Raw genomic sequence first — 13,525 nt, 5'->3', positions numbered from 1 at the left:
AGCCAAGGGGAGGGAGGGGCCAGGGCTGGAGGCAGGCTGGACTTGAGGGCTGAGTGCCACCAGGCATGTGCCCCAGGCTAATCCTGCCTTAAATAGCCCCAGGAAGGGATCTAGGGCAGCGCAGTTAACACCGTGGGAGCGCTCTGAGCTGGCGCACTGTCCAACACACTCCTGGACGTGCCACACACACAGAAGGAGCAGGGAGAGGACTTTTCAGAACGTATCTAGAGTGGATCCTGGGACTATAGCTGAAAACTCTGTGGTCCAGGATGAACTTTGCCGCCCAGTTCATCTACGCCAACTACGTCGGTGATGGATCTCCCAGCAGAGTGGGATTCAACGACAGTGAGAATGACCCCTTCTGGCAGAGGTGGGACACTACAGATTCATCCCCCACCCAGTGTATCCTACTATCCCCCCCCCCCCCCCAACACCCAGAGGAACCCCCAAAGCCTCCAGATGTAGTGACTCCTGTAGTGATTCCTGCTGTGGCTCCTGTAGCACCTCCTATGGCACCTCGTTCCCCTTCATTCTTCCCCTGCACCTCCTCTTCTCTCTACCCAAGGTCAACCAAGCCCGCCAGTCACAACCTTAATCCTCCACCATCTTCCTCCTCCTTCTCCTCGTGCAAAGAAATCTACCAAGTCCTCTACAGCCATCAGCAAACCACTGCCTCATCATCCAGCATCTCCTGTCCCCAAATCTAAAGCCTCTAAAGCCGTCTCTGACCCCCATCCTCCTCCACCTGAACCAGCCCCTCCACCCCATCGAGCCTCCCCTGCTCCTTCTCTCCCCAGGTCCACAGTAGCTGGTACCACAATGGAAACTTAAAGTGAAGTTCAATTCTACCAGCTGGTTTGAATTATACCATGCGGTCTATCCATTTCAGCAGTGAATATTGTGAGCAAAATGTAGGAGCCTGTTGAGGGATACAAAATAGTCTACTACTTAATGGTTAATGTCAGAGTCTCTCCTCAACATTATAAAGTAAATCATAGTGTCAATGTTCTATGACTGCATGCATTAGGTGTTAAAAGTTATTCCCAGAGTTGTGTCAAGTTGGCTGGATGTCCTTTGGGTGGTCAGAGTGGTCCTCTGTAGCTCAATTGGTAGAGCATGGCGCTTGTAACGCCAGGGTAGTGGGTTCGATCCCCGGGACCACCCATACGTAAAAATGTATGCACACATGACTGTAAGTCGCTTTGGATAAAAGTGTCTGCTAAATGGCATATTATTATTATTATTATTATTATTATTGATACACACAGGAAAATGTTGAGTGTGAAAAACCCAGCATCATTGCAGTTCTTGACACAAACCGGCGTGCCTGGCACCTACTACCATACCCCGTTCAAAGGCATTTAAATATTTTGTCTTGCCCATTCACCCTCTGAATGGCACACATACACAATCCATGTCTCAATTGTCTCAAGGCTTAAAAATCATTTTTTAACCTGTCTCCTCCCCTTCATCTACACTGATTGAAGTGGATTTAACAAGTGACATCAATAAGGCATCATAGCTTTCACCTGGATTCACCTAGTCAGTCTGTCATGGAAAGAGCAGGTGTTCTTGATGTTTTGTATACTCTGTGTATAGTGGATAATATCCTGTAGCTATGTATCATAACCACAAAAACATGGTTAGATTGGTTCTCTTTGGGGTTTTAGGCTGGGTTTCTGTATAAGCACTTGGTGACATCTGCTGATGTAAAAAGGGCTTCATAAATAAATGTGATGATTGAAATATATTATCAATCTCATTAACTATTATCAGAATGATTCGGCAATGTTTTGACATGAAGAAAAAGTAATTACATGTACATGATTGTATTACTATTATATTAAGTATTGGTATTAATAACAATCCAACTAAATCAACAATAAGCATCTATCTGATTCTACATTACTCATCACATGCTATATTTGGTAACACTTTACATGACACCCAGCGTTATAACATGTTATGACACGGTCATAACCATGCCATAATATGTCATAACAGCTGACATAACTTGTCATAATCTGTTATAATATGGTCATAACACTGTCATGACACATATATTTAGACCTGTTGTGACATATATTGCGTTATGTTATGGCTTGTTATGACACCTACATAAGAGTTAAAAAACCAACAAAACCTATCACACAAGGCAAAACATTCCATTACACCATAGCCTACATGTCAACATTAAGAAGGAAAGAAATTCCACAAATTAACTTACCAAGGCACACCTGTTAATTGAAATGCATTCCAGGTGACTACCTCATGAAGCTGGTTGAGAGAATGCCAAGAGTGTGCAAAGTTGTCATCAAGGCAAAGGGTGGCTACTTTGAAGAATCTAAAATCTAAAATATATTTTGTTTAACACTTTTTTGGTTACTACATGATTCCATATGTGTTATTTCATAGTTTTGATGTCTTCACTATTATTCTACAGTTTAGAAAATAGTAAAAATAAAGAAAAACCCTTGAATGAGTAGGTGTGTCCAAACTTTTGACTGGTACTGTACAGTATATATATCGTTTTTTTTTATTGACCATATTAAATTAACATTGTAATTGTGCACACGTTAATGTCAGACATGCACCTACCCTAATGCTCTGTTGATGATGACTGGAATGAATGCAGGATAAGATTTCAGGAGCAGGACAAGACACCCTCTATGTACGTGATAGGCCTATCTGGCTTATATGATTATGATGGTCATAATGCTTCTTGACAGTGTCATAAAGTGTATTTTCTTAGTCCAAGTAAAGTGACTTAGGGTGGTCATAATGCTTCATGACAGTGTCATAAAGTGTATTTTCTACAAGTTATTTAAAATAGGATGAAAAAAAACATGACTGTAAAGAATTAATTACAACAACCTAGGATTTAAGAAACACACTTTCAAACGAAAGGAAACTTATTGGCAGGGAAAAAACGAATTTGAATAAATGTGAGTTTTGACACTCTTATGTAGGAATTATAACCAGCCATAAAAGAACACAATATATGTCACAACAGGTGCAAATATATGGGTCATGACAGTGCTATGACCATGTTATGACAATTTATATCAGCTGTAATGACATATTATGACTGGGTGTCAAGTAAAGTGTTACCCTATGGGTAATTATTGCATGTACTTAAGACTGAGTTGAAAGACAATTTAATAGTTATAAATAATGTGAAGACATCCTTTAATCAGAGATTAAATAAATCAAGCAGAAGTGAAACTCTTGAGAACAAGAAAGGTGAATCAATTCCTTCCAACCATTCCCTAACCTTAGAGCCATGTGTTTGTGTGTGTGTGTTTGTGAGCGGGCGTGCGTGTGTGCTTGAATGTGTGTGTGGTTAATAGGTCAAAACTCTGGTAGTCATAAGGGACAGCCAGGTGTACCTGGACATGGAAAGATATGTGTGGATTATCTTATATTGTACAGAGAACAAGGTCACTGCCATCACTCCCAGACAATGTAAAGCAGTGGCTTATTCCCACGTGTTCACACACACATACACACCTTATTCCCAAAAACTCCCACCCAGTCTATCAGAAGGCAAGGTGAACCGATTACCATATTATTTCCAATTAAATTATTTCAGAAACAGAAGTGATAAGGGTTATTTAGCAATTCTCTCCTCCTGCTCACTCTCATCACTCTACACTATTAGAAAATAAGGTGCTATCTAGAACCTGAAAGGGTTCTTCGGCTGACCCCATAGGAGAATCCTTTGAAGAACCCTTTTTGGTTCCAGGTAGAACACTTTTGGTTTCAGGTGGAACCCTTTTGGGTTCCATGTAGAACCTTTTCCACAGAGGGTTCTCGATGGAACCAAAAAGGGTCCTACCTGGAACCAAAAAGGGTCCTACCTGGAACCAAAAAGGGTTCTCCTATGGGGACAGCCGAAGAACCCTTTTGGAACCCTTTTTTCTGAGAGAGTGTAGCCCATTGCTGAGACTGTTGACCTGAAATGCATGTGTATAATGGTAAGAGCTGTATCCAACACTACAGAAACCCAACCACTACTCTTCAATTCCAAGCCCTGTTTCTCTCCCTCTCTCCGCCAGCGAGGATCAGCGTCTTGGGCCAACTAAACAGGGCTGCTCCACCTCCTCCAAGAGTACCTGCAACAAGGACGCCCCCGTCTGTAATGGGGTTGAAGGCTGGAGGCCCACCCTCATCCACCCGGAGCGCCTGAAGGACTTTGGTATTGAGGAGGAGGAGTGCCTCAATGGGGAAGTCAAGACCTTCGAGACCAAGGTGGTGGGCGCCCCTGAGATCCAGCTAATGGACCCACCCAAGACTAACAAGAAGAGAGGCAGCGAGCGCAAAGCAGTCGCACCACCCAAGCCTGAGTACCTTAGCTTCGAGGACATCAGTGCTGCAGCCATCAAAATCCAGTCAGGGATGCAGAAGACCCCCTGCACGGTATGCCAGCTCCAGTTCAGAGCCTTCTGTACACCCTTGGAAAAAATTTACTACCTAGAACCATGAAGGGTTCTTTGGATGTCCCTGGCCTGTAGGAGTCTAGGAGAACCATTTTGTATCCAGGGAAAACCTTTTCACCAAAGGGTTCTTAAAGGGTTATTTTGTGGAGGGACGGTTGAAGAACCTTTTTATTCTAGGTAGTAGTTTATTTTCTAAAAGTAAACACTTTAAATTATGGCCCTTGCTTCATGCAGAAGCTTAATCACATTCTGCTTGTTTGTGTTCCCAGTACTCCAGACTGTCCAAACAGTATGGCATGGAGATCTTCCTAAAGAAGGAGCACCTCCACTACACAGGCTCAGTGAAGGAGAGAGGCGTTCTGTACCTACTCACCTCCCTCAACCAGGTATGAATCCCAATGCATTTCCCAATGCATCCCAGCTGGTGAACAGCTCATTTATTAAAACAAGTACCCAACAAGCTAACAAGTAGCTAACACGTAGGGCTGCAAAATTCCTGGAAGTTTCAATAAATTCCCTGTTTTTCCCGAAATCCCAGTTGGAGGAGTCCCGGAATCAGGAGGGAAAAAGCAGGAAATCTGGAATCTTCCAACCAGGAATTCTGGAAAACCAGGGAATTTATTGAAGGTTCCAGGAATATTGCAACCCTGCTGACAAGTAGCTAACAAGAAGCTAACAAGCTAAACAAATACTAATCACTTTAACAGTTAGCAAACTCCTATCCCCCTCCACAGGAGCAGCAGAAGAAGGGAGTGATCGTGGCTACAGACTGTAGCTTCTCCATGGCCGTGGCCCACCATGCGGTGGAGTTGAGGATCCCAGTGTTTGTCATCATGCCAGCCAGCTGTGCCCAGCCCCACCTCAGAATATACAGAGACTATGGCGCAATGGTCATCTCCTACGGTAGTACCGCCAGGGACTCCCTGAACCATGCCCGCCACCTGGCCAAGGAGAACGGATACCTCTGCCTGGAAGAGTAAGTCACCCTGGAGATTGACTGCTTTGGTGGTTGCCCCACATAGATGGGCGCCAGGCCCATAGCTCTCCTTTGTCTCAAAACATGTACTGTACAGTGGGGACAATGTGACACTGATAAATGGTTATATTGTATCTCTCTTTCTCTCTCTCTATTTTCTCTCTTCCTCTCTCACTTTCTATCTCTCTCAGGGATGATAGTGCTCTGTACTTGGCAGGGCTGGGCACAGTAGGCATGGAGATCTATGAGCAGGTGCCCAAACTAGATGCAGTCATTGTGTCCACTGGTGGGCAGTGTAGTCTACTGGTTAGCACAGCAGCAGCCATCAAACACCTCAACTCACGCATCACTGTCATAGTAAGTGTTTCCTCACTCTCAATATGTGTTTAGTGTACTATTGTCACAGTGAGTAAGTTGTAACCATGCTCTCCAAAATAATATTGGGATTCATATACCATTGTTCTCTTTGACAGGGAGTTGAACCAGAAGGATTCCCACTGCTACTACAGTCCCTCAAAACAGGCAGCCCAGTGACTAGTGAACGTTACAGCATCCCCAACAATAAGCTTTATGGAGGTACTGTACCCTTGTACACCTGTAGGCTTTCTGAACCCACACCTGCTCCCTGTGATGTGGTCTTTCTTTTTCTTAAATAGATATCAATTGTCATGGCACTACTCACTGAACCTAACGCCTATATCCCGCTCTCTATCCCCAGATATATTTGAGCACTCACTGGGGACACACACCTTCCAGCTGGCTAAGACATTTGTGGACAAAGTCATTACTGTCAGGTACTACATCTCTATGGAAGGGGAGGGTATCTCTCACCACACATTTGCCATTGTCATAGTATCCTACATATATGGACATAGACATCCCTCAGTTCACCAGTGGCCTGAGTGTTTCCAGGACTCTAAATTGGTAGCACTAATGCTCCCAACTTTAAAAGGTTAGAAGCACCAGAAAAGAGATTAGGCCTATATGAATCCTATCCTGGAGGAGCTATCCAGGATCCCCTTTATTTTTCTTTAGCTCCGGTCATATGAGTTATACATTTTGGTTTGGGCTAGAGTCTAGCAGTTTTATGCATTGCAAAGTTGCAACCATGGTTCTCACAGGTGGGGTGCAAAGGGAAGTGAACACTGCCGCTACCTCGCTCTCCAATCAAGGTGCATGAACTGAGGAGCAACCAGAGTGTTAAAAGCACATGTCTCTGCCTTAGCCTTTAACAGATAGAAAAGAAGGAGGCTTTTGTATATTTCTAAATGGTCTCTTATGGGTTCAGGGACCAATCACAATGGGAATACAACACAAAACGTGATTAGTTGCAATAATCCAACCAATAGCCGGCCATTTTCAAATATATCTAAGTCTCTTTTATTTGTGTCTGTAAGACCTAGATAAAATCTAAGTGCCGAAGTTGGTTAAACTTCTAATAATAAAGAAGTGCTTAAGAGTAGCTGAATTTCCTCTTCACTCTCACAGGTGAGGTGAAATGATACATTCTATTGACTTTGCTCATTGACTTTGCTCACTGCAATATGATACAAATGTAACAACAGCCGGAGCGCAGCGGGCAAGAAACACAAATGTAACAACTTAGCTTGTTGCGCCTAACGGCACAAATATAATTTTACCATTCAATGTATTATCTGGGTGACTATTTTTCCAGGCCCACTTCCAGCTCATACAGCTAAATATTTAGGAGCATATGGGAGCAAGATGGTCGCAAATTAGAGCCCAGAGTGCAGTAGAGTGTTTTGATAATAGTCCTTTAGCACTGCTGTTGTTCTCTCTCTCTCTGAGACTCTCTGACCTCTATCTCTTCTCCTCAGAGAGGAGGACTCTCTGGTAGCCATGCTGAGGTTCCAGGAGTTTGAACGCTCCACAGTAGACACAGAGGGAGCCATGGGACTAGCGGCCATCTTGGCTGGGCAACTACCAGAGCTAAAGGGCAAAAGGTGGGTTTACACACTGTCAGGGTGTTTTTACTGTACCAAAACATAGGAGTGAATCCTAAGACTCCCATTGACATACTGTAAATGCATGACTAAATGAAAATTGGACTTAAGTGGAAATTAGGATTCACACCATAGTGTCCAAAATGTAACCTGTTGATATTCCGATGAACTGAGTCTGCATCTATCTCCTTGTCTGCCCGCTGCAGGGTAGCTGTGGTGGTGAGCAGTGCTAACATGGAGTTGGACCTGATCAGACAGTGTGTTGACCGCGCCCTGATTCTGGATGACCGCGTCAACAAGTTTACAGTGCAGCTGGGGGACTTTCCGGGGGACATGGCCAAGCTACTGGACATGCTGGCAAGAGAGGACATCAAGTGAGCTAAACACTAACAGAAGAACAGATAGTTATGACCTATACTGTACATCTGAATATGAATACCCTAGTGTATAAGAGGTTGATTACTCCCTATTTATCTGAAACACACACACACACATCCCACACACATATCAGTGTGTGGTCATACAGACTGACAATAACCCAGTACTGCCAGAGCTTATTAATCAACAAATTCCTGATACCTGTGCTACATATGGATGGAGATGAGTGTGTATAGTTAGATTATGGTGCATATAGTTAGATAACTCTCTCTGTGACAGTAATGCCACTGTGCCCAATCTGGCCCTGTGACCCTGTTCCCCCACATCCGATCACATCAGAATAAGCCACAGTACAGGAGGAGGCTTTACCTGGCAGGATGATCAGTCTGGATATACAAATCCTCTAACAGTGTGAATTTAGTCTGCTCCTCTCTTCCTCCTCATCCACTGTTTCTTTCTCTTGTTCTGTATGTTTACATCTGTTACCTCTCACTAATGCTTCTTTTCATCCTCCATCTCTCAACCTCTACCTTTCTTTCTTACTCTCTCTCACTCTCCCTCAGGTTGTTGGATGTTTGCCACCGGAGATACAGTGACAGAGGCGATCTCTTCAAGGCCCAGGTACGACAGCCTTAGCCTTCTTCCCACCTTCCTCGCCTCTTCCCCCCGAAATCCACTCAACTGCTTCTCAAATGACTGTATATATGAAGCGCTTCTCACACTGCCATTGCCATGGAAACCCTGGCTCGGTTGCCAATGTGTTGGCAGTGCAGGGTGGTGTGAGATAAGTAGTGGATTCCGGGTCCAGTGCTGCTAGACAATGTGTCAATATGTGATTGATTTGGAAGTGGTTTATGACTCAGAATTTCTGATTGAGGCGTTGCCTACTAATGTCAAGCATGATTTAAAGTTCTAGATGTGTGATGTCAACTGACTGTAAAGTTGATAGCTGTAAAATAAGTTATGTACAGGTAAAGGTAGAATATTATGTTACTACAATGTAGCGGATTAAGGATAGTCATAGAATTGAGCCAGACTGGAATCGATTGGGACTTCAGGTGTGTTGAGTGTGTTGGGAGCATGTTGGGTCGCAGGTTGACATAAAGTCCAGTCAACTTTGTTCTAAGGGCAGAAAGAGTCTGATTGGTTTAGGACAGAACAAATACGATTTGTTTCTAAAAGGTCAATGGGTGGAGTAAGAGCCATGTATTAAGAGTTGGGCCAATGCGGTTTCAGCATTATGATGCATTTAGATGACACTTCAACATTCTATGGCAGCCATGTTAGCGCCCCATTACCATTACATGGGGAATATAAAAAAATACTATAAAACTGAATGTCTAGAATGAGCATTATGATGCATTTTCATGACACTACAACATTCTATGGCAGCCATATTAGCTCCCCATAGAGAGAAATAGTAATGGTGTCTTTTTGTAGGCACTAAATCCGCCATGGTTCGTTGGACAAAGCCTATGGGGATATTAATGGCATTTTTGGAGGGTTTTTGGATAAACGCTGAAAATGAGGTCTGTGGCAAACACAGGCTTAGGAGATCTTATACGTTTTGTTCTATGAGATTATCTTCATCAGCTAACGTCACTTGTTGTGAATTTTGAAGCATTTTTACACTGCTGCTACTCGCTGTTTATTATCTATGTATAGTCACTTTACCCCTACCTACATGTACAAATTACCTCGACTAACCTGTGCCCCCGCATATCGACTCGGTACCGGTACCACCTGTATATAGCCTCGTTATTGTTATTTTATTGTGTTACTTTTTATTTTATTTTTTACTTTAGTTTATTTAGTAAATATTCTTAATTCTATTTCTTGAACTGCATTGTTAGTTAAGGGCTTGTAAGTAAGCATTCCCGGTAAGGTCTACACCTGTTGTATTCGGTGCATGTGACAAATAACATTTGATTTGATTTATGTAATCAAAAAAAGCATGACCTTCATAATTCATAAAGGTCATGTTAACTCACTGATATTATCTCATAGAACTTATAAGATCTCCTAAGCCTGTTACCTCAGACCTTATTTTTGGCATTTATCCCAAATCCCTATTCTTTCCCCATTTATTTTCCCCATAGGAATGGCTGAAATAACCAGAAGTAACTCATTTCCAGTTTTTAGGACTACAAGCTGGCAAGCTCTATCAACATTATCTATCAACGTGGTCCTCTGTAGCTCAACTGGTAGAGCACGGCGCTTGTAACGCCAAGGTAGTGGGTTCGATCCCCGGGACCACCCATACACAAAAATGTATGCACGCATGACTGTAAGTCGCTTTGGATAAAAGCGTCTGCTAAATGGCATATTATTATTATTAACATTAGATGGGGAATATTTAAACAATGCCATGTAACCTAATGTCTAGAATTAAAACAATATTCAAAATTCTAAAAGTTGGCCTAACTCTAAATATATGGCTCTGGGTGGAGTTTAACAGACGCACAACTTTTGAAAACATGGCGCAGGTTTGAACTAAGAAACTTGTAAATAAACCTGAGTTACAAGTTGTAACGTTTTGAAATCATTATTGTGCTACAGGAGTCAAATGTGACAATATCTCTACGATGATACAACTGGTCTCCTGACTTGAAGGAAACAAAAAAATGTAGCAAATTAGCAGCAACATGCTAAGCTAATCAGAGCAAGCTAGCTAGCTAAACATTTAGAAATCTCTTAGCTACTCATGTTGAATTAATAAATAGAGCTAGCTAGGTGTCAAATATACAAGTAAGTCAGCTAGCGTTTGCTTCATTGAAATGTTAAAGCTGCAATATGTAACTTTTTGGGAAATCTGACCAAATTCACATAGAAATATGAGATCTGTCATTCTCATTGAAAGCAAGTCCAAGAAGTGGTAGCTCTGTTCTATGTGCACTATTTCTATGCTTCTTTAAGTTTTGTTTTTGTGTCTTTTACTTTTGGTTTTGTGCACCAGCTTCAAACAGCTGAAAATACTATTTTTGGTAATGGAAAATATACTTCACAGCGGTTTACAATGATTCTCTACATAAACTAAAATTAGGCGAACTAATTGAATTTTTGCAACCAGGAAATGGCGGAGCAATTTCTGCATACTGCATCTTTACATTGAAGAAGCTATATGAACAAAAATGTGGATGGACAGTTATGCTGCCCCAGAGGCAGCAACGTAAAATGCTAAGCTAAACAGAGCTAGTTAGCTAGCAGATAGCTATCTCTTACTAACATTGAGTCATATAATAGAGTTAGCTAGCTAGGTCTCAAATATACCAGTAAGTCAGCTCCCACTTAAATATTTTGTTGAATAAGCTATCTATATAAATAAAAAAATTGGAATGGACTGTTATGCTTCCCTGGGGGAAGAAATTTAAAATGCTACGCTAAACTGAACTAGCGGGCTTAGCAAATGTTAAATCATAAAAGCTAGAGAAAATGATATGAAGCAAAAATAATTGGTAAGATTAAGCGTAATAAACAAAAAATTGGAATGCACTGTTTAAATGCTGCTCCAGGGGCAGTAATATTAATTTGGGTGAAGATAACCATAGGATATAATTTAGATAAGTCATATACTTTTTTTGTATTACTTTTTGCGCTTGAAGTCTGCCCTTAGGGCACTAAAGTGATCTTAGCCCAAACTAACATTACTGCCACTGGGAAAGCATTTAAACAGTGCATTCCAATGGCTTCAACAAGGGCAGTAAATACTTTTTTTATTACCTTTAGTGCTTCAAGTCTGCCCTTGGGGCACCAAGTGATCTTGACCCAAACTAACATTACTGCCCCTGGGTAAGCATTTAAACAGTGCATTCAAATGGCTGCCCCGAGGGCAGATCAGACTTTTTAAAATGACTTTTTGTGCTTGAAGTCTGTCCTTATGGCCTCAAGGGATCTTGACCCAAACTAACATTTCTGCCCCAATGGCAGCATAAACAGTCTGTTCCAATTTTGGAGTTTATATCTACCTATTGGCAGATTTGAGACCTAACTTGGTAGCTATTTCTATTTTATAATTCAACATTAGTATGAGATAGCGCTTTGCTCAGCTAAGCTACACTTAGCTTAGCTTAGTATTTTACGTTTCTGCCCCCAGGTAAGCATAACAGTCTATTCCAATTTTTCTGTTTAAATGGCTTATTCAATTAAATATTTTGATCAAGTAAGTGGGAGCTGATTTACTAGTATATTTGAGACCTAGCTAGCTAGCTAGCTCTATTCTATGACTCAACATTAGTAAGAGATAGCTTTCTGGTAGCCAACTAGCTCTGTTTAGCTTAGAACTTTACTTGGCTGCCCCCGGGGCAGCATAACTGTCCATCCCCATTTTTTAAAGTTTTATACCTTATTCAATAAAGCAAATGTTAGCTGACTTGTATATTTGACAGCTAGCTAGCTAGCTCTATCTTTTTAATCAACATGAGTAGCTAAGAAGTTGCTAAATGCTTAGCTAGCTAGCTTGCTCTGATTAGCTTAGCATGTTGCTGCTAGCTTACTACATTTTACTATTCAGGAGACCAGTTGCATCTTGGAGATATTGTCACATTTGTCTGACTACTGTAACACAATAAGGATTTCAAAATGTTACAACATTTAACTGAAAGTTTTATTTACAAGATTCTCAGTTCAAACCTCCGCAATGCTTTCATAAATTGTGCAACTGTTAAAACACTGCCCATTGACCTTTTAGAAACCAATCGGATTTGTTCTGCCCTAAACCAATCAGATTATTTCTGCCCTTAGAACAAAGTTGACTACACTTTATGTAAATCTGCTGTTGGCAGGACAGATGATATAACCACATAGCAATTATACGTTTTAAACGTGTGTTAGTGGGTCAATGTATAATTAGTTTAGACACTCCAGTGTTTATTTACAGTTGACAGACAGTGTGTGTATGTAGCACTAGCAGCGAGAGATTATTAGGATTAAATCTGTGTTGTGTGCCCACAGGTGGAGTGTGTAGTGGAGACCAGGGATAAAACACAGAGCACTCAGCTCCGCAGGACACTGTCTGAGCGCTACCCCACACTACGCTGGCTGGAGCGGTGATCAACACTTGTCATGGCTCTCAATCTGAACACCCACACACACACGGACAAAGCATGTACACGCATGTATGTACGTACATGCACATACACACCCACAATGAAACAGAAACATTGTGAATATATATGCAAACTAACACAAAATACATGCATTGAAATCTTTGCTGCAGAGAGGAGATACAATTAAATACTGGAATACATGGCATTTACTGCATATACTGCTCTGATGAGAAAACAATACTTTCACCCAACACTTCTGTTATTAGGGAGCTCAGGGGGTACTTTTGGGCCAGTTGCACGGACACAGATTAAGCCCAGCTAGTCCTGGACTAAAAATCTATTTCTATGGAGATTCTCCATTGAGCATACTTTTTAGTCCAGAACTAGGCTTAATCTGTGCCTTGGAAACAGGCCCGTTGAGTGTGATAATGATTAACATTAACATTCCAGTGAGTCACGCCAGTGCATTAGCTACTGTCCGACATAGTCTACTCATGGTTAGCCCCTAGTTAGGAGCTAGCGTTTTGATGTGGTTCCTCCTTACAAACCACTACTGTTGCATTGAGAGAAAAAATAACACATTAAGTATACAGTATTTTCAATACAGATTGTTTTTGAATTGTTGTACATATCTATATTTATAACAACAGCGGTAGTGACAATCAAAACTAATATGTTCTGGAAATAAAAGATGATGATAATGATGTATTCAACGATTTGTCT

At 41.6% G+C, this 13,525-nt stretch overlaps 1 protein-coding gene across 1 annotated transcript; it reads left to right on the top strand.

Annotated features, from left to right (window-relative positions):
* Positions 1–269: 269 nt before the first annotated feature.
* Positions 270–12,806, top strand: LOC311110722 (L-threonine ammonia-lyase-like; the record flags this gene model as incomplete). Its single annotated transcript, XM_084153282.1, has 11 exons — positions 270–370; positions 4,059–4,419; positions 4,709–4,825; positions 5,174–5,415; positions 5,607–5,772; positions 5,889–5,991; positions 6,134–6,209; positions 7,254–7,379; positions 7,586–7,753; positions 8,321–8,378; positions 12,708–12,806. 11 exons carry the CDS (start codon positions 270–272, stop codon positions 12,804–12,806), a joined length of 1,617 nt encoding a protein of 538 aa, XP_084009408.1.
* Between the last annotated feature and the right edge of the window lie 719 nt (positions 12,807–13,525).

Source organism: Coregonus lavaretus (genome assembly GCF_964263955.1).
Source record: "Coregonus lavaretus genome assembly, chromosome: 36".
Lineage (NCBI taxonomy): Eukaryota > Metazoa > Chordata > Actinopteri > Salmoniformes > Salmonidae > Coregonus > Coregonus lavaretus.
Note: the sequence above shows the minus strand (reverse complement) of the source record. Positions and strands in the feature narration are given on the sequence as shown.